General features: G+C 45.8%; 1 protein-coding gene across 6 annotated transcripts in view; it reads right to left on the minus strand.

The window, feature by feature from the left end:
- Window positions 1-21,303, minus strand: part of LOC144158387 (ATP-binding cassette sub-family C member 2-like) — a 131,351-nt gene that overhangs the window by 26,706 nt on the left and 83,342 nt on the right. For all 6 annotated transcript variants that reach the window (XM_077689255.1, XM_077689254.1, XM_077689258.1 and 3 more), the window contains 6 exons: window positions 19,275-19,468; window positions 15,862-16,038; window positions 12,402-12,569; window positions 9,699-9,877; window positions 6,795-6,870; window positions 5,636-5,843 (listed from right to left, as the gene is read on the minus strand). In XM_077689255.1, the coding sequence (XP_077545381.1) occupies window positions 5,636-5,843; window positions 6,795-6,870; window positions 9,699-9,877; window positions 12,402-12,569; window positions 15,862-16,038; window positions 19,275-19,468 (1,002 nt within the window). The remainder of the gene's footprint in view (window positions 1-5,635; window positions 5,844-6,794; window positions 6,871-9,698; window positions 9,878-12,401; window positions 12,570-15,861; window positions 16,039-19,274; window positions 19,469-21,303) is intronic.

Raw genomic sequence — 21,303 nt, forward strand, 5'->3', positions numbered from 1 at the left:
CGGCCTGTTCGGCGGCTTACACGTTACTAAAGGAATATCGAGCGCTTACATTTCGGACGGTTCTTGAGTCGGCTGCGCCATTGTGGTGTCGCGTCGGCGACGGCCCCGAAGGGCGAAGCAGGAGACAAACGCCCGGTGAAAGAGTCAAGCCAAAAGAGAATAATTTATTCAATGACGTCATATATATACCCCGGGGTTAGCCCCCTGGTGGTAGAATCCCCGAAACGCCGAGATGCGAAAACCCCGGATACTACAGCTACAAATGTCCCTGAGTGGTTTCTCCTACCTGTCTTTGTTGTCAAACGGCGGCCGTGTGTTTTATGCACCATTCAGTTACGCCCCCCGAACGAGCGAAGCGCCGGGAGGAGGCGCAATCTGGTTTCGGCGGCGCGTGTCCCTAAATCCTGGGCATGCGCAACCTTCACCACCACCACGACAATTTAAGCACATCATTTCTCCCGATTGGCTTCTTTTGCGCTGCCGCAGCGAGCTCTACTCCATCTTCCTTGCTTAAGTGTGACCTTCCTTCATTTTTTTATGGGCGAAGCTCCTTAGGGCGTGGGTCTGTCCATCCTCAACGTATGTATGTAGCCACCTCTAGTTTAGTTCTTGGATTGTTTACTAGATGGCGTGGCTACCTCTAGTTTAGTTCTTGGATTGTTTACTAGGTGGCGATACTTGTATATGAGGAAAAGATGCGCTTGGATTGTTTACTAAATGGCGTGGCTACCTCTAGTTTAGTTCTTGGATTGTTTACTAGATGGCGGGGAGCGTTGTAATAAAATCCGTTCGCTGTTGGTGCGCGCTCGGAGTCGCCCGATGGATAAGGCTGCAGATGTGCGAGCCCGCGAGGCAGAAGCGCTCCGTGAAGCTGCGCGACGCCGCCGCAAAGATCCTGCCGTACGAGAGCGGGAGGCCGAAGCGTGTCGTCTGGCTGCGCGACGACGCCGCCAAGATCCCAGCGTTCGAGAACGAGAGGCCCAAGCGTCACGGCAACGGCGCGAGGACCCTGCCGTACGCGAAGCGGCACGGCTGCGGCGCGAAGAGGATCTCCAATACGTCAGAGAACGGGAAGCGGCGAGAAAGCGCGCGTATCGGCAGGCAGACCCCGATGCAGTGAGAGCTCGTGAGGCGTCTGCAAAACGCATCAGGCGAGCTCAGCCCCAAGGTGCCGACGCGCGGTTTAAGCGAGACTTTCCAGACGTTACGTTCGGACACAGATGTAGTGGGCGAACTTTCACTGAAGAGTCACGGTTTTACCGATGATTTCCCCTCAGGAGCTTCGCCCGCTCATCATCATTCACAACGTGGATATGCTGTGAATTTTTTTGGAAATGATAATCATTGGCCATCATCTTGGAGGGCCGCATGCCAGAACGTGTTTGACCCGTTCCGAGCAGGTATTGCCACGAATACGGCGGATGCTGCGGTGTTTTTGCCAATCTTGGTCGATCTCTCTAAGTGGGTATGCTTGGCTTGACAAACGTACCCCGGGGGCGCTGGGCGATGCCCTTAGGAACGCACACACCAGCGCTCGGAATCGTACTTTCTTTGAATGCCGCGTGGTAACCGCAAGCTTGGCCAATCTAGCTTAGTGGGTACGCTTGGCTTGACAAACTTGCGCCGGGACGTGGGCGGTCGGCGTATAGGCGTCTCCAAGTCAGCAGAGCCAAGGGACGCATGGCACCGTCTAGGGGCATGTTTGAAGCTATGTCCATGTGCATGTGGCCCTCAACTTAATCGGTCAGAATCGCTTGGTTTTATCTGTTTTTTGCCAGCTTCTTTCTCGTTTATTCTACTTTCGAGATGTTAAACAACCTTTTTTGAAACCTGTACTGCAAATACGTCTTGCATATTTTCTCCGGGATATTGTTGTGTCTTCGCTGTCTGTGGACTCAGCTCGAAGCCCGCAAGGTTTTCTCAAAGACGTGTTTAAAACGTTTCGCATCTTACAGGCTCGGTTTAGCCTTGAGTACATAGTTACTGGTTCGGGCGAGTCTATTTTGGTGCCCTGGTTTCTGGGCTTTTTCCCACACCTTTATATCGTGTTCCGTACCTACAGTGTCCGTACCAGGATGTGCTCAATAGAGTGTGTAAAATGTGTGTTCCGCCAGGTGTTAAAACATTTTTATAAATGCATAGCATTTCTTTAACTCACGATGTCACCCGGCGTTGTCGGCGTTGGCGGGCTCGGCGTCTGCAACAGCCGTTCCAAGTGCACCCTCTCCCCCACTCCTCCTGTCCCGCGTCACGCTACCCTCCTCGCTCTCAAAAACAGGTCCGCACCCCTCCCCCTACACGATATAAAAAAATAATACTTACCGGCGACTGGTTTCGATCCCACGACCCTGCAGGCGGAACGCAAGATACATGGTGCTCTACCCACTGCGCCACAAAACCGACACAGAATGGAAGGCTACGAACGCGCCTTATATTCTTGACTCATTCAAACTACGTCGAGAAGCTGCTGATACAACGCATTCACTACCACCAACTCCCCAAACACTAAACCTTAACGCAATACACCCACCCCCTATGCGACGCATTTACTCGAGTCCCCCTCGCGGGGAGATGGGCCCTTTTAAAATACACACTGGCACGCTCCCTGTTAAAACTCGGATGAAAGACCGGGGTCTGTTTATAGCTTGGCCGAGACTGTCGGCTCTCTACTCGACCAGACATAATTGATCACTGCTTTGTAGACTGCAGACATGCTGTCTTTTTCTTTGACATTTTACAGCGAACGCTCAGAAAAGACATGGATATTACGCCTTTCTCTATCCCATTTTTGCCATTTGACTATCCTGGTGAGCCGCCTTACGACATGTTTGTGTTGCTTGGTTTGTACAGTCTGTGGCGATGCCGCTTATGTGATAGGCATGCTGAGCCACCAAGATCAACTAAGTCATATTTCCGAGAAACTGTGGCACTTTTACATGGTGTGTATAGTTCGCTAGACCAACCACCTCACTAGTTCCCTCTTTTGAACGCTTGTGTGTGTTTGCCGGAATTTTGATGTGTATGTGCTTCTCATAACTTCAGTGTATTCTTTTGTTTGTTTTTATTCCACGTACTGCACCATCTGAGCGTATTCTCCCATGTAATAAGGAAAAAAAGATTTGTAGTGTAGTAGTTCCGCTCCTGCGAAGCAAGCATGCTAACCCGGGTTCAAACCCCATTACAGCTTTTTTCGTTTTCAAGGGCTCGTCATATTTCAATATTAACAATTGTTTTCACGCATATAATTTATTTACGGCATATTCATGCATCATAAATGGGATTTCTGGTATTTTCGTTGCCTTTTGCTGAGTTTCAAATACTGCTTCTAGTACGTTTTTGCGGGTTTTCCCCTTTTAGGTTGGTTTCAGCTATTTCTTTTGAATATTTCTCTACACCGAAGACCATTCAAGATCCGTATTGGCTGTTATTTATTTGAGTTGGGGTGGTTTTGTATGCTTTAGGAACGTTTATGATGTGACGAAACCCCCATAAGCAAGCTCAGGGGACGGCTGGCTGTACTGACTAGGAAACGCGGTCGTTGCGAGGCACGCATACAGGAGCGCTGAGCATTTTATTAGTTTTTTAATGGCCGGCCGGCCGTAGCATGGCACGCTCTCACGAGCGCTCGGCATTATCTTGGTATTTTAGAATGCGGGCATTAAACTCTAACGTTTTGCTACACGGCCCCGCTGTTAAAAAGACGCTTCCCGTTCCCGCAATCGAAGGTTTGTTCGTCGCGTCATGAAGCTGGCGTCTGTGCGATTGCTACATTTCGACATGGTGGAAGGGAAGGCCAAGCAGCAGGTGTCGATTCACGCAGTACACCCCAAACCCTAATGTTAGGTGACGGAGTCCACACCCGAGAGTTCCTGCGGGTTTTCTAGGAAACATGGTGGGTACCTCCAGAGAAGAACATACTCGCAGTGTGGGATTGGCCAATCAAAGAATTCATCAAGAGAAAGCCTCGCGTTACACCATCCTCGTCGTTAGAATTTTGGTGTGCACAATTGTTTGATACCATCCACTCCTCACTATTTTGGGCTTTCTTGCCGTCTAAACACTACTTTATATTAACCGCTTGTCAACACCTGTGGCATCAACGCAAAAGAATACGTTAGCAAGGCCAAAAATCTGTTGTCCTTCCCTCAAAACACGGCGGACGACTGAAATAAAAAAGCATGTAGTGCTGCGGAAAATAAAGTTCGTAAATTTTAGTCTGGGTGGCATTGAAACCAAGCAAGTCTAGAACGCGATACAAGTTGGCATCTACGAGGTACTGAAAAGTTTTAAGTGCGACTGCACTTCTTAAGCGAGCCTGAAGCGTCCGCCGCCGTCAGCATAGGTGGTGGTGGTGGTGGCCCGAAAAATGGCGCATACCCACTTAGGGGGATTGGCCAAGAAGAGTTATGTTTTCATTACAATCAATCAAGGCAAAATAATGGAGCAGAAGAAAGAATTTGGTCTAGGTTAATGAGAGAGAGAGAGAGAAAACACGAGAAAAAAAAACTGAGAGAAGAATAGGAAATTTATAGTAAAAGTCAGCCTAATCGGGATGTGTCAGCATAGCAACAGCTGCGGGTGCGAGCGCTCCTCGTCTTCCTTGGCGACGGGGGGAGATGGGCGCGCGCTGCCCGGCCGCTGACATGGCACATACCCACGTGGGGGATTGGCCAGGAATCTCCTTGTCTTCTTTGGCAACGGGGGGAGATGGGCGCGCGCTGCCTGGCCGCTGACATGGCACATACCCACGTGGGGGATTGGCCAGGAATCGGGCGTGAGAAGGGCTAATGCACCCCGCGCTGCCCGGCCGCTGACATGGCACATACCCACGTGGGGGATTGGCCAGGAATCTCTTCGTCTTCTTTGGCAACGGGGGGAGATGGGCGCGCGCTGCCTGGCCGCTGACATGGCACATACCCACGTGGGGGATTGGCCAGGAATCGGGTGTTAGAAGGGCTAATGCACCCGCTTAAAGGAGTACTGACACGAAATTTCAAAGCTGAGATCCGCTCTAGCAATCAAGTACAAAGACAACACAAATAGGTGTCTGTGAATAAATGCATCTTTCTTTCTTTGTAGTTGTGTGTGTGTGTGTGATCTCTCTTTCGCGAACATTACCGAACCGCGCAAATTCAACGAATGCATTCGCACTTTCACATTCTTCCCCTCGGGGAAATGCGGGCAATTTTTTTCTCTTCGGCGAATTAAGCTTTTTAAAGGTGGATCCTGTGAATACTTTTGGCCTTCGACGTGCAAGGGTGTTTGAAAACAAGTGCTTAAACCAACTAGAGTATTTTAAGCATGAATATTACAAAAGTTGTAATTGGACGACTGCCAATGTCCATTCCCGCTAACAATACTATTGGCATTGCGATTTCAACGCAGGCATGTGTCGAGTCACCACCGAAAGGAAAAGAAAAACACACGAAGAGAAACAGAAAAATTGACCAAGATAATATATTTCGGCCTACATAAACACAGCTTGCCTTGCTATGAAAACAATCGTTGTCTTCAGTAGTACCCCTGTAAAATAGCCCGTTTTCCCCCAAAATCAGTAGAAAATACTGCCTTTAGCTGTTTAGTACAGGACGTTCACAAAAGCGTCCTTTAATATAATGTAAAACGTTCCACTTACCTGCTCCGAGGCAAAGAGCGGCAAGGCCCTGCATCCAGACGGGATCGTAAGGATATTCCTCATTCCCCGAGGCACTGGAGTCGGTCCACTGTTTGATCCACACAAGTTGCCACGACGTGGCTATGGCGCTTGCAGCAAGAAAAAGAACTCCCGGGAGAAGACAATGTCCACACATCTTGACACCCGACCAGACCACTTCGGCTGTGCTCTGCAGTTTTTGAGAAACATAAAACCGCCGTTTGTACAGATTGGTCCGGTTACTGGCCGAGTGCATTTGTTTGTGCCTGTTGTAGCTTGGTCGTAGCTGGGTCTACGTAAGGCCAGTAAAGTCTGGAAAGCCTTGAAAAGGAATACGCAAGATAAATACGAAAGTGCTTCGGTTTCATTTGGTTTGGGCGTCTCTTTTTTTTTTGCTCTGGTAATTTAGGCCATTGCATGGAAACAAAAATCCTTATTTTGAATGCAGCTTTCACCCATTAATTGCGACAAAAAGCGCCCCTGAAGTTATCGCAAGAAACACAACTTGTAAAAATAGTGGTTTCGCCCGCCTGTCAGGACGACTCTAGTCACCTTGCTTACAAGTCGTTTACTCTGTACTCGAATGTAGGCTCACTGTATGGTTTTGTGTGACTTTTAGAAAAAAATAACAAAAATATGCCCTTCGACATCGCTTTCTTGGTATTTATAAACGTCTATTGTTTCAGCTCTTGGTGACGAGGACAAGTTGAGTACGTCGTGGTGAACTATCCGTGTGGCCTAAAAATAAGTATAAGTTTACTTCAATGTTAGCCAATTTACAGCTTTGAGTAAAAACAATGCTAACTAAAAATACTCGAGAAGCACGGTACTCAAATCATTTCTGGCTGGTGCTACTCTTTATGCCGAGTTCCCACGGAATGCTTATATTATGTAATTGGGTACCGCCCACGTTGAAAGGAAAATACGGTACGGAATACGGTACGGAATACGGTACGGAAAGGAATACGGTACGGAATTCCGTAATGGCACATGACTAGGAAATGAAATCTACTAAGAAGGTGTTTTAATGTGGTCTTCTGTTCAGCTGATGTGTGAATCCACAAAAAATCAGTGTTTTGTTTACGCAATATGTTTCTCAGCATGCAGAAGCTGTACGCCTGTTAAATGTGCGTGATTTTACCTTTGTTGACACATTTCCCTCTTCTTGAATTATCTTTCCTTTAGACTGGTCTTCATCGTCCTCTAGAGCATTATTTCTGAAAAAATAATGCAAATGAAATCACTTGTCTAGTCGCCCACTTTTTCTGCCCTTGCTATCGCATGGCCAGCTCGCTCATTTCCAGGCTAAATATCCTCCACACGCTTCATTCCTGAATCCCTTACGCTTGATTTTTATACATATGAGTTACAGCTATCCGGGTTTGTTGAACGGCCTTTGTGGGTTAAATTTTGGGATAACGCTATTCAAAATCAATCAATCATGCTTTTATTGTGCCAGACATATTTACATCTGCATGGCAGCATAATTTCGGAACCGCAGAACTCACGAATGGCTTTGAAAAGGGGTCCCTACGAGATATGAGGTTATAATAACTTTTGAGCATTGTTGGGGAATGCACACTCAGCGGGCAATGGGGCGGAAGATGATAGGTGTGAAATTAAAAGACAAGAACAGAGTGGAGTGGGTCAGGGAACAAACGCGTGTTAAGGACATATTAGTAGAAATAAGAAGAAATAGACGTGGGCAGGCATGTAATGCGAAGGCAAAATAACCGTTGGTTATTAAGGGTAACAGAGTGGATCCGTAAAGAAGGCAAGCGTGGCAGGGGGCGGCAGAAAGTTAAATGGGCAGATGAGATCAAGAAGTTTCCGGTATAAATTGCTCCCAGTTAGCAGAGGACCGGGGTAGTTAGAGATTAATGGGAGAGGCCTTGCCCTGCAGGGGGCGTAGATAGGCTGGTGGTGATGATGATGATGGCATGTTAAGACATGTAGAATACATGATTCATAACGAAACAAATGCCAGTCGTGAAGCTGGAGAAATGTCACTTGCCACTGAAACAGAAAAGACGGAACAGCCGGGGGAAAATGAAGGAAGAAGGGAGAAAACACAAAGAAAAGACAACCGTATCTTAGGCCATCTGAAGAGCTATTGAAATGAAAGGGAAACACTGGTCTTGTACCACAAGTCGGTACATAACAGAAACAACCGAAGCACTTGATTTTTAGCTGTTTTTAATATATGGAATCGTGGTACTGAGTCGATGCTGTGTGCAAGTTTGTTCGACAAGCGCGGAGCCTTATTAAAAAGGAAAATAGTCCAGAATCAGCTCCAAGTTCAGGTATTGCTAACGGGGTTGAGCATGTGGATCGAGAAAAATATTTCCGATAGCGGTGAGGAACACTAATGGAAGGACAGCTGCTATTGTTGCGCTTGATCTTAAACAGAAGCATCATGACATGATATTTGAATAAATCATTAAAGCCAATATATTCAGCATTTGATGTGCAAATTTAACGGATTTATGATCTTGTTTGAATAACATGGCGCGAAGAGCTGTGTTTAGGGCAATATTAATAGGTGAAAAAGTGGTGCGAGAGGTTAATTCATATTGGCTGACCGCATATGTAATGTGGAAATGTATTAAGCTATGGTTTAGTGCAATACTTTCAAGTGGTAAGACACGGCTAGGGCTTGGGCTTTTCGGGGTTTTGTTTAATAAAATTCGGGGGTGGTTTCCGGAATTTATATACAAATTTTCAAAAGTCAGATTTTATTCGAATATATTTTAAATATAGTAGACCCTCGTTTAAACGAACTAGAAGGGAACGTAAGAATTTGTTTTTATTATACGAAATTCGTTTTAAGCGGTGGTTTTTTACATTGTTGACATTACAACAGAGCAAAGATGTTGTTCGTCTTAGCAGTGTTGTTCGTCTTGACCGAGATAGTCTTTACGGGAGTACACTAAACTGCAAATCATAAGTGCGATTCTATGTGAACACGAACATTTCAGACCGCACACTAACCGCGTGCTTTCGGCGCTCGATATTTACTGCCGTACTGAAACTCGCGCAAGAAAAAAGAAAACCTGTTTCGCAAAGGACTACCGGAAAGCGTTTGAAAAAAGAGCAACACCCCTTTAAAAGTGACCAAGCTTCTCTCGGGAATAGTGTCAAAACAGTATCTTCACAAAAATGAGATAAATGCATGCCTAAACCTTTGGGAAATGTGCAATAGGCGTTGTCTACGAGATACTGTTGACCTTTGGGAAAGTTTATATCGGCCAAAACGACCTATTTATAAATTACCATTTTCGGGAACATGCCGTTCGGATAAAGAACGGGACATTGCCACATTTTCTTCGTTCTTATAAATGATTGTTACTGTGCACCCGACCTGAGAAATGCAAGACTAGTAAATAAGCACGCACATTACGGCACGTCAAGTCACAGAAGCTGTTTGTGTCCAAACAAATCACGGTGATAACCCATGTTTACAGAAATGTACTGGTCTTAAAAGGGGGTAACGAAGCCTCGTTGTGTCACCGGTGGCCATGTGTAGCTATCGCCGCAAAGTGTGAACGGCCAGTGGAGCAGATAACTTGCCAGATAGCCTAAGTACCAACTTCGATAGCCATTTTTGGTCGGCTTGTGCTCAAAATAGGTAGTTATCAAATCAATGCAAATTTTTCGAAAACTTTTTCCCGCGCGTGTTTTTCGGAGTTTTAGGATTAAGGTGAAAGCCAGAAGCCATAAACGTAGCCGAAATTACAGAGCACAGAAATTTTTTGTAAATTCTATGGGAAATGTCATGTTGTGCGGCAGGTCATGCGAACTGGTGAAATGTATTTCCGCTGAATACATATTCAAAAAGTTAAAGTGCCACAAATGTGCAGTGTGTGTGAATAGTGCAGGAATGCATAAATGCCTACGAAGAAGCGAAAGCACGGATTAGTCGGGCTACCGTGGGAGGAAACATCAACGGAGGCGTTTTTATTGTCATCTACGGGGCGACATTAGGTACAGGGATGAAGGACGACTTCTCATCGACAGATTGCTGCAGATGTCCTACGAAACTTACCTATTTTCTTTTTCTGCTGACCCCAGGCCGGCCAAGCCTAACCGCAACGTCGCAGGGGCCCGGATATCCTTTAGAAGTTCAGATGTCCGGCTGTAAGAGATTCCGGACTTGCCGCACATGAGATACAGCTGGTCCGCCTCTTTCAGCAGGTATCCCTGGTTCGTCACGAGAAGCCGAGTCTGTCGTATAAGTGAGCAGGTTTAGTGGTTGTGCTTCACAATTTAGTCTTGCCTTTGCGTTTTCCTTGGTGTTAATACGCACTGTTTCACTCCGACGTTTTCCTCCCTTTGTTAACACAATGGGTTAAGAGTACGTGCACTACCCTGGTTTCGGGCAAATAAAAAGGTTGGAATTTTGGGTTTTTACAGTTGCAGATCATTATGGGGACGACTTTTTGTCATAGCGTATAGATTTTTGTAATGCAACCGTTGTGTGAAGACGAAAAACGCATTGAGTAACAGACGAGCGACACCACTGCCGATTAGTATACTTATTATGCGCTGCATAACAGGTAAGACATTTGCTTAAGTGCACAAAAAAAAAGAGAATTGATTAAAAATAATAATAAAAAGCCGTAAAGAACACAAATAGGCCACCTCCATTGGTGCAGCGTCACACAACTACCGCTGAGCCTCTTCAATACCTGAGTCTTTTGCGTAGATGTTACGTCGCAGTGACCTGGTATGGTTTAGTAATGTATAAACCAAGTGAAAAAGTCTGGACGGGAGTACTGATGTGGCAAGGAGGCAATTACGTATGTGTTTGTGGCCATTCCAAAGCGCCACTGTAACCTGAAAGTTTGTTTCCACTAGAGAGCTCGGAAGTATCTATTATTGCTTTATTTATATAAAGTTTGTTTTATGGTTCTCGTATCCGCTCTTTCCTGGTAAACGTTGCGGACCATGCAACATTTTGATTCCTATGTTACGTTGGCGATGTTACGGAGGAGGCAGGTAACGTTTGGCCAAAATGGTTGAAGGGGAACGATGTATTTATAAAATGGCCATGACAGACTGTACAAGGCTTTGTGCTACACTACGCTATCCTCATGTGCTGACCGCAAGCGCAGCCCTATGCACCATTATCTACTTCTTGGTCTGCTCTTGGCAACAAAGATGGCGCTGCACGGTGTTCGTTTTTTCTCACAAACCCCTCGTAAGGTGTAGACGATATTTTCGCATTGTTAACGCCAGCTACTACCGGCAACAGCCAGCACCTTTTTACTTAAACCAAACGTCAACTTTGTCTGCAATAAAGGCGAAATTGTGAGGTTCCCTAGCTCACTGAGAGTTTCCACATTGTAGTATACAGACGATCTAAGAACCCGCCAAGACACAATATTTGATGCCTTTCCGAAGCTTTCTTTAACTGACTCCGCGGGCCACAAAGTCTCCATGTCTAACACGAAGTTCCGCAGTGCGATAAGCTCCAGCACCTAGACATTAGTTCTGCGTTATTTGGCGGTGAAGAATGCTGGCTTTCAAGGCGCAGATATGCTCATCCCATCCACTATTGCTATATGTGACTAGAACACTGAAAAAATTTAAAGCAGAATTACCCATTCTTGCCTGTGAACAGTACTGTTAGTCATGTGCCTACAATGTAAAACAAGAGTGTGTTGGAGCGAAGTAGCCAGGCCGTTTCGTGGTTGAAGACGCTCCCCCCCAAAAACAAAATTGCAGGAATAACGAATTTTGAAGGTACGTTGCGCTTGCTGTGAACACAAAGACTTGCACGGGAGGGAAAAAAACGTAGACTTTCGCGAGAGGACGGCGCCGTCCTCTCGTGAAAGTCTACGTTTTTTTTTCGTGCAAGTCTTTGTGTTCACAGCAAGCGCAACGTAACCTCAAAATCGTGTTACACCAACTATCCCGACATCAAGCTTTACTGGACTAATTAAGGAAGAAAAAAGCTAGCGGTGCTCCCTCTTTCTGCGCCGAGTGCCCTGTGGTCGGAAAAATGTTCCGAAGATGTATAGGGTTGGTGTCGTTTTCTATTAGGTTGTGTTTTATGTTTTATGTTTACAACAAGAAGTTTGCAGTGTTAGTACATGAAGAGGTTTTGAGCTCGGAGAATGCAGGTGAACTTCTATGAACCAAGAGCTACATGGTTTAAGAAGTAGTGGTTAGCGTTACCTGAAAGGAGGTACAAACAAATGGAGAAATCAGAGGGTAGAGAGGGCTTTCAAGGCAAGCAACTGAAATCGAACAAAGATGTGTGCGTGAACAATACTCAAACGTAGAGATGCCTGTTACAGTTTTTGTGGAAGGTAAATAGCCGAGATGAAAAGCACGAGATTGGTTAATTTACTTTGCGTGAGCCCAGTAAGGCGTGTTCATTTTGCCTGTTTTTTTTATAGAACGATTTCTTAGGGGAGCGGGCGTCCTGGATGCGTGGTACTACACAAAGCACGTTCGGCGAAATGTTGGGCGGGTACTATATATAGCATATCTTCCTGGTGCGGTCGTCACTAAGCAGGCCACACGGGGCGGGGGTTGCTTCCATGCGACCCTTATCTTCACCGGAGTAACTGGGCAAAAGACGCGAAGGTGCGTTTTGCGCTGCATTGCAATATCTGTGGGTACGACACCGATTTCACAGGAACGTAATTTTTTTCCGCGTAAAACTTATGCGACACACAAGGAGACAATATTGGCTCACAGTTACAGATGATTTATAGCAGTTATAGATTTTTTCACTAACCTTGTTTTTGAGCATTCCTTTCTTCCCCAGAAGCCTCTTGTAGACTCTCGAACCGACATGAGGGTCCAGTGCGCTGAGTGGGTCATCTAGGACGTATATGCTGCACTGGTGGTAAGCGGCTCGAGCCAAGGACACACGCTGCTTCTGACCGCCACTCAGGTTATGGCCCTGCGCCCCAGCCCCACCCAAAATGAGCACTACTTCATGACACGCGACCGCGAGTTTTAAGTTGTTTTACTTCCAACTATAGAACAACCATAGCCCTCGACTTATATGTCACCCAGTTTAAAATGGTACAAACACGTCGAAACAATGTGTAATAAGCTCTTCGAAAATTTTGTCATGTCAGGCGCACGTCAAGCAACAGTACAAAAGCCTGCAAACTGACAGAGTATAACACATTGAATATCCATTGGTTGTTTGGCCACCGCACCATAAACACAATATAGCTAAGTTAGATTCCGTGCACAAATAAAAGCAGGTTCACTTGATGTCACTACGGGCCGGCAATTCTCGCAAAACTCGCGCGCGCATGTTTTATCTTTGGAATCTCTCGAACGTCGCGCCTTTCTGAACGTTTCATCCACCTGCACACGATAGTTCATACGGGCCAGGGCAATATGGCGCCCATTTCTTTTGTCGCCCTTTGTGCACGCTGTAGTCGACGATCTTATCCCCTGAATTTTAAGGAAATTAGGCCGAATCTTGATTGCTTTAAGTTTTGTTTCACCAGCAATGGATTTATAAAATGAATTCGGTGAATGTCTGCGCAGACTCGGCGATGACCAATTTGAAAACGAGTTGCGTTTTCGTATGTCTCCTTGAACGGTACTTGTTCTTTGCTCTGAACATCTGTACGCACTCCTGCTATATTTTAGAAGCAGTGTTTGTAAATACAGATTAATCAATGAATAAAGATATTTTGTGGACACTGAACTTATTACACAATCGGGAGCAATGTCAGCAGTGCCGTTCTGGTTACATGATTACAAAATAGCATTAGCCGTCCCGCTATGTGCAGGCGGAGGACCGCTGTATTTTTTTTAAATACCGAGCATTGAGGTGACACCGAACGTGGAGAGGGGTACGACCAAATTTTATTTCGATTGAGCGTTGACCGCGGCAATGCGTAAGGAGGACACGTGCATACAAGCACACACAGGCTGTTTGACCATAATGATTGAAATGGTGCCTGCTGAAAACCAATCGGCAGGAAACGCACATCAAGAAATAGGAAATCTAGCTCGAGGCATCAGTTCTGTTTTCTTGTTAAAAATGAAGCATAATAACTTATCGACTAAGAAAGCATAGCCTAGTGATGAGGCGTTTAACCTTACATTCAAAATGATGTTCTGAAGGGCTTGCGAATTCATTGGTGCTCGCACGCTAATAGCACATATATCGGCACATTCGCTTTACAAAGCCTCGTGCTTCAAAGACATGTAGATCCTGGGAAGCTCTTGTTTTTGGATGCAAAAAATACACAGAACTCTAGCAATGTAACCTATGCTTTAAACGTAGTGACTGCTATAACTACAGAAAGCGGAAGCATACTTTGGGATTAATGGCGTTGCACTTGAAATATGGACATTACAACATTACAAGTATCTGACTGGGTCAGTTTGCACACTTTGTTCTGTAGCAAATGAGACTCGTGGCAACACGACATTTTCCTTTGAAATTTATACACAAATAAGGAAACCCCCACACAAGGAAGAATAAATAAATAATAAAAAAATCAAGTACTGAAGTGCTTGCGGCTGCAGCCGTACGTGTTAAAAAAGCTGCAAAACACGAGGAAAGTTGACTTAATTATTTGCCTTCGAATATAAAAAGCAAGATTTAATTTACAAAATGTTGGAGTAATATTTTAGGGAAGCTAAGTTTTTGTTTGTCTCGTTTGGAGCGCCAGTACGCTCGCCCGTGAGCTTCAGCGGAGTAGGGAAGCCTGCGCCGCCCGGATTCTGGAACGCAGTTATGCAACTGGTATCTATTGATGAACTCTGCCCCTTGCTGTGGCGGGTTCGTAAAACGGAAATAGAACACTTGCAGCACGAACTGGTCCCGCTGGGGAACAAACTTCATTTGTGAATTGCTCGACTCGTTTAGTCAAAGTCGCCTATAACTCTAATTTGGTATAGTCCTGTAATAAAGAAGCCTGAAAGAGGTTTTGCCGATACATGGGAGCTCACATTTTCAGATAAACCAATGTAATGGCAATCGCTTCTGTCAAGAATTTTAATAAAGCCACCACTTTAAGTGGAGTTCTTGCACATCAAAACATAAAAATTCCCCCGCATTCCCCGAGGGGGAGAATGTGAAAGTGCGAATGCACGGTTGTCGGCCCGCTTGCGGCGCTTGCGCTCGGCCCCCGCAGCCCACCGCCTCACCGCCTTCTCTTCCATCTCTTCCATCGGGTTTGTAGTATCACGTGTACACCACGCAGTTATCAAGCCGCTATAACGCCGCTGAGTCGCCAACGCACGCCGCTGACGACGTAGTTTGAATGCGTTAAAGATATAAGGCGCGTTACTAACACTGATATCAGCGTCGCGTCCGTGGCTTAGTCGGTAGAGCGTCGCGCTGCGGCCGCAAAGTCCTCGGATCGAAACCTGGCGCCGGATGCTGCTTTTTTTATATAGAGAGGAGGACTGCGTTAAAGATATAAGGCCCGTTACTAACATTAATATCAGCGTCGCGTCCGTGGCGTAGTCGGTAGAGCGTCGCGCTGCGGCCGCGAAGTCCTCGGATCGAAACCTGGCGCCGGATGCTGTTTTTTTTTATATATAGAGAGGAGGACTGCGGACGCCGCCGCCGACGCCGCCGCCGCCGCCGGCGGCGGTGGAAGGTTTGGGGTCGCTTATAAAGTGCATTCGCACTTAAAACTTTCGCCAGCGGTGCATTTCGTCCTAATGTTGTGTTTGTCCACGCACGGTGCAGGCGTTCGCTCGGAGCGCCAATGCAGTCTGGCTGAACTTGACGTAAGTTCCCGGACGTGCGTACAGAGAACTAATGGGTGGGATTTGTGGTCACTTTTGCGTTGTCTTGCACGCGGAAACTCCGGTGACTCGACCTTGTGGCGCGGACATTAGTGAAAGAGCCTTTGGTGCAGTGGACCTTGGTTTCATTAACTTGTGTGCTGTTCCCTTTTTTTGACAGTAGCAGGTTGCACATATCTTGTGCCATTTCGACCGGTGTAGTAGCGAACAACAGCGGGTCCTTGCTGTTACTAGACTGAATAGCTTTTCTTTATGAGAAGGTGCCTTAATGGCTTGATTAATTTGAGACATTGAAATTGAAATTTGAAACATCTTCCGTCGCCTACACACCAAAAACCTCCCCGTTTTACGCTGACAGAACATCTTAAAAGCATGAACGTATTATTAGAGAGACTTGTCCAACTATGAACTCCCAACTACTTTTTGCGATTGTTCTCTGCGGATCGGCTTGGCACACGTACCTTTTCTCCTATTTCAGTGAGGTCACCAGCAGGAAATGTGCTGATATCTCTGATCAAGTCACACGCATCGAGAACTTGTCGGTACAGTACTGGATCATACTTCTTTCCAAAAAGGATGTTGTCACGCAGTGTGGCGTTGAATACCGTGGGCATCTGCGGAACGTAGCCGATGTTGCCCTGCGTGCACCATACGTGTTAATTAGTCTTGGCTTGTAAACGCCCCTTTGAAACCCGAATACATCCCCGGGACCACAAGTGAATCAATTTTTAGTGTTACTTGATATAAAGTTTTCTGGCTTCTTGGTTACCGGCATACATTGTTTCATGGTGTGTTAAATAAAAGGCTTACATGATACATACGTTTGTCGTAGATTTAGGAAAGCCGGGTATCAGGGTGGGCTGGAAATTTCTGTTATTGAATGGAAAACTATCCTCTTTTCTCTCACTACAATTGAACATACATACATCCATCGTTCCGCGCGAAAAGTTCAGAATGATGGCTAAAGAGCAATCCCCACATAACAACCTATTTTAAGCAAAGCGGCACCTCACATCCTGTTTTCGAGACATTGTTTATAATCCCGTAATTGAATAAATGGTCTGTTTTCTGCCCTGCGAAACCGCTGAAATCAAAATTTCCTGGAATTGTGCATCTCTATGTTTCACCTGCACCTTGCACAGCATTCTGTGATGCAACAACCACTTTGGGTAGCGCTAATTCACGTGAAAGACGGCAAATGTATCGCGCCATGCACCACTAAAATAGCAACACCGACGCCAGTTGTCTGGCAAAAATGGCTGGCATTCAGCTTTTAAAAAGCCTGGACTAAAAGAAATGGTAGTAAAGAAGGGGTGTTTTATTTGCTCGTTACCGCTCTAAGACTAAATGTAATGCACTCGCTTCGTCCATCTCTAATGCGTGGCCCTATACAAGCTTGGAGAGAAGAGCCCCCATGATTGCTTAGGAAGTTTTATTGGCGCCTGTAAAGGTGCTTCATTTTCCGCTGTTGCTCCCACTAATGATTTGCGGTACAACTGTATTGCCACATTTGAACGATGCTGGTGTGCCAGAAGGCTGCCTTGAATGTGGTGTCTTTAACAGACCCCGGACAGGTGTTGCTATCAAGATGGCTCGCGCAGTGTCATCTGCGCATTTCTTAATAGAAGGCGGTGTTAAAATACCGCATCATCGTTTTGGTGCTCCATGTGTCCACCCGGAATGAAGGCGCGATCTCGCTTATGAACTATTGTGAACACGTCGCATTGCCTAAAATTTTGACATCATGGAAGTGTACATGTTCACAATTTATGCGGTCATTCAAAACGAAACTCTGATGCAGAGGCTCTTACTTTGGAAACCTATCTTTTAGTAACTCACTCAGCTCCATTAAAGTCACAAAAAGGCTTTGTTTGAACCAAAAACACCCAACAAATATCGAAACGCCTTCAAATTTCTCGCAACGGAAACATAAAACGGGCATGAATGACGTTGTATGGGCCAGATCTAAAAATCAGAGTTTCTTAGGAAGTGTGCTAGAAGAGAACCTGCGCCTGCGAATGCATGCCCGCATGGATGGTTGCGGCAGTATGGGAAGACCGCAGCTGATGGCTGAGAATGTCGATCGGATTCTTACGCGTCTTCGTGGGTTTGCTTTCTTCACTATGCACTTCACGTTCTTCACTTGCTTTCTGGCAGCCAAAACGCCGAAGTTCGCCTCGCTTCTGTCGCTTCGCTTGGAAACTCAAAATTCGCTGCTTTGGTTTATTCTAAGACAGCTGTGCTTCAGTATAAACAAGAGGGAAGACTCGTGCGTGCGTGCGACCGACCGTCAGTACATACTTGCATTACCACAGGCCCAAGATGTAGACACGTTAGTTTGCTGTAAGGAGAGGGCGGTTCCTTCTTTATTTTGTGCAGTAGCAGTACACATTTTAATAGCGCCCTGACATCTTGACTGAGCGGCTAATTTGCCTGTTACGAAACCGCGAACGAAAGCACAACGAATGCGAGTGCTCGTTTTCGTAGGTACGCGCATAATCCTGTGTGAGCTTTTCAAAGAATTTATTATTTGAAATGTTTGCAGAATAAGGGTCGTTAATAAGTTTCCCCCGCGATTCTGCATTATACATCCTAGCAGATTGGTCTACAGAATACCATGCATTACCGTTCTTGCATAAACCCAGTAACAAAAAACACGCTTTATTATTGTATTTCGTTAGCTTTCAAACACCGTGTTTTATTTTATGTTATTACGCACTCCACTTTGCCGTTCGGTGACATCGCATGTAAATTTAGGGTCAATGAAATGTTTCAAAAAGATCGATGGTTAAAATAGGCCGAGCACGTGGTATAATGGCGGTTGATGACGACACAGATGGCATTGATGTGAGTCGCATAGACTCTAGCACCAGATTCCTCGCTAGTGTATAGAGTCAGCAAATCTATGCTAAACATTTTGGTAAGAGGGAGGTGACGGCACGTTATTCTTCAAGTGATATCATCAAAGAAAACTAGTGGGCCCACCACGATGGCCTACCGACGTTTCTTAACGGTGGCTTAAAGTGGCGGCCGGCAATCGCTTAAATAGGTTTTCAACGTGATCGAATCGCAGGGGATTCGCCACTGCTTCGTCTGTTTGCCTCATTATAAAGAATATTTGCGTCACGTTAACGAGGAAATTTATAGTATTGTCATCATAACAAAGCAGCATTTGTATTTAACCAAACTTTTAATTTTTTTAGTCGTAGTCCTTTGAAAGAAGAGCAAAGCCAATGGACAAGACAGCATTTTTAAAAGCTTCCCCACTCGACACACTGAAGGATCGCGTTCTGTTGTTTCCTAAAGGAACCCGCCGCGGTGGCTCAGTGGCTAAGGCGTTGTGCTGCTGAGCACGAGGTCGCGGGTTCGATTCCCGGGCGCGGCGGCCGCTTTTCTGATGGAGGCGAAAAGCAAAAACGCCCGTGTGTACGAGATTTCGGCGCACGTTAAAGATCTTGAGGTGGTCGAAATTAATCCGGAACCCTCCACTACGGCGCGCCTCATCGCTTGCGTTGCGTCGGCGCGTTAAACCCCACAATCAATCAATCAATCAATCAATCAATCAATCAATCAATCAATCAATCAATCAATCAATCAATCAATCAATCGATCGATCAATCAATCGATCAATCAATCGATCAATCAATCGATCGATCAATCGATCAATCAATCGATCAATCGATCAATCAATCGATCAATCAATCGATCAATCAATCGATCAATCGATCAATCAATCAATCAATCAATCAATCAATCAATCAATCAATCAATCAATCAATCAATCAAGCAATCAATCAATCAATGTTTCCTAAAGGAACAGAGATTATGCGGTAGTAAAGAGTACTCGCCATTTGCGCCCACATCAAATACTCACGGAGATGCGCATGGTTCCCTCAGTGCAGCGTAGGTCGCCCAATATTGCGGCGAGGAGCGTTGACTTGCCGCTTCCTACGAACCCCACGATGACCACGAGGGATCCAGGTGGGATGCTCAAATTTACCATACTTAGAGCTGGGGCGCTGTCCATTTCTGTCCTCGTGAAGGTGCAGTCCTGCAGCACCACCTCTCCTAGACGCAGAAAAAAAAACAATTCAAATGTGAAGTGCACTGAATATCTTATCATTTTGAAAGCCTTTGTTCCGTGTGCACTGTAAGGCAAAAGTGCCTAAAAGGGACTAATATATAGCTTTTATTCTTTGCGGGCAACCTTTCATCTTCAAATGGTGTATCTGTGGCAGAGTGTGTGCCACGCGCACAGATGTGGAATATATGTTCGTCCCCGCCGATCTATAACGAGTAACGGGAAGGCGAAACGCATGCATTTAATCTCTGCTGCCTCGTTAATCCCCTGTAATGGCACCGTCGTCGTCGTTTCCCGCATATGTCTGGGGACAGTTTTAGATTTCCAAATCTTAAGTCATTGCAGTCAAGGCGTCTTTTACATGGAGCCACGTGAGAAAATACCGATGGCAATTATAAGAAAAGCGCCTAGTGTTAATACAGTGGTGGGTAATGGCAAGGACGGTAACTGTCTAATTATTGTCGCATCATGGCGGCGAGGGGAGCAGTCGGTTGATTTTACCCAACCGGCCGAACCGCTTCCGCTCACTTACTAGCCAGTCACTGTTAAATAATAATAATACCTTTGCTAGTCAGTGACCGGAAGCAGTTTGTACGGTTGGGTAAAATCAAGACAGACTAATCAGTTTGCAGTTGCGAAACGACACAAGGGAGGATTGCTGTACTGGATGGGAGCAGTCTGTCTTGATTTTTACCCAACCTGCCAAACCGCTTCCGCTCACTGACTAGCCAGAGTCGTTATTATTATTTAACAGTGACTCTGGCGAGTCAGTGAGCGGAAGCGGTTCGGCCGTTTGGGTAAAATCCAATACGACTGCTCCCATCGCCGCCTTGATGAGGCACTAATTAGACCGTTCCCAGCAAGGAGCGACTACGCACGATGGACAAACGCTTCTCCTCAAGGTTATGATGATACACTGTGTCGCCTACAATTCGCGCGAGATAATAACGGCCAATGAAAGATTTCAACCGCCTCAACAGTAACACAAATATTATGACAATAACAAACGTTGATCCTCAAGCGTAAAGAATATGTACTATTGGCGTCAAATGAAACGCGAACACGAAAATATGAACCTGAACACTCAAATAGCGTGATTTCTTTCCATGCAAGCCAAAATGACGCGTGGAGTAGCTACAAAAACAAAGTTTGGAAAAGTGGATTTCCAAACTTACCATTATCAAGTCATTAGATGAATTCTACGAACAGTATTTTTCAAGTTTGCGCGTTGCGGTTCCTATTTTCGTGTTCGCGTTTCATTTGACGCCGATAGTACATGTTTAACAGACGAGAAAAACGCATTAGCTGCTGATGACAACAACCGCAAATTAAAAGTGCCCGCTACAGCGCTACAGCTAAGCGTCTTGAAGTTATCTTTTACACTTTGTGCATAATTTCCTTGGGCACCAAAGCTCTGGCCATTCTGAAACTGCTGTAAAACCTCGTTGCATGTCCCAGTTACGAGATTCTCTTGAAGAATTAACCGGAAGTGACCCGCTAGGGAACCACTTCAAGAATGCTCCGTTGCCGGCAAAGAAAGCGATGGGACGGCGAGATAGGGGCTACTTCGCCAGCAACTTCGATGCACGCAATGCGGTGCTCCTCAGCAACGTCGCCACAATAGCATCAAATTATGACTTTCTTGTGGCGATGACACAATAACCCGGTGGTAGTTTTCGAAAAAGGAAAAAGTAAAGGTTGTGAGCCAAGCGTTATCGGCACGTACAACAATTTAATACCCGGCAATCTAGGATATCAGCTTAAATGCACGATTGATTGTGAGATAACGCGCCGACGCTTCACAGGCGATGAGCCTCGCCGT

This window comes from Haemaphysalis longicornis, unplaced genomic scaffold, assembly GCF_048455015.1.
Source record: "Haemaphysalis longicornis isolate Haplotype H1 unplaced genomic scaffold, Haemaphysalis longicornis Haplotype H1 scaffold_10, whole genome shotgun sequence".
Taxonomy (NCBI): Eukaryota; Metazoa; Arthropoda; class Arachnida; order Ixodida; family Ixodidae; genus Haemaphysalis; species Haemaphysalis longicornis.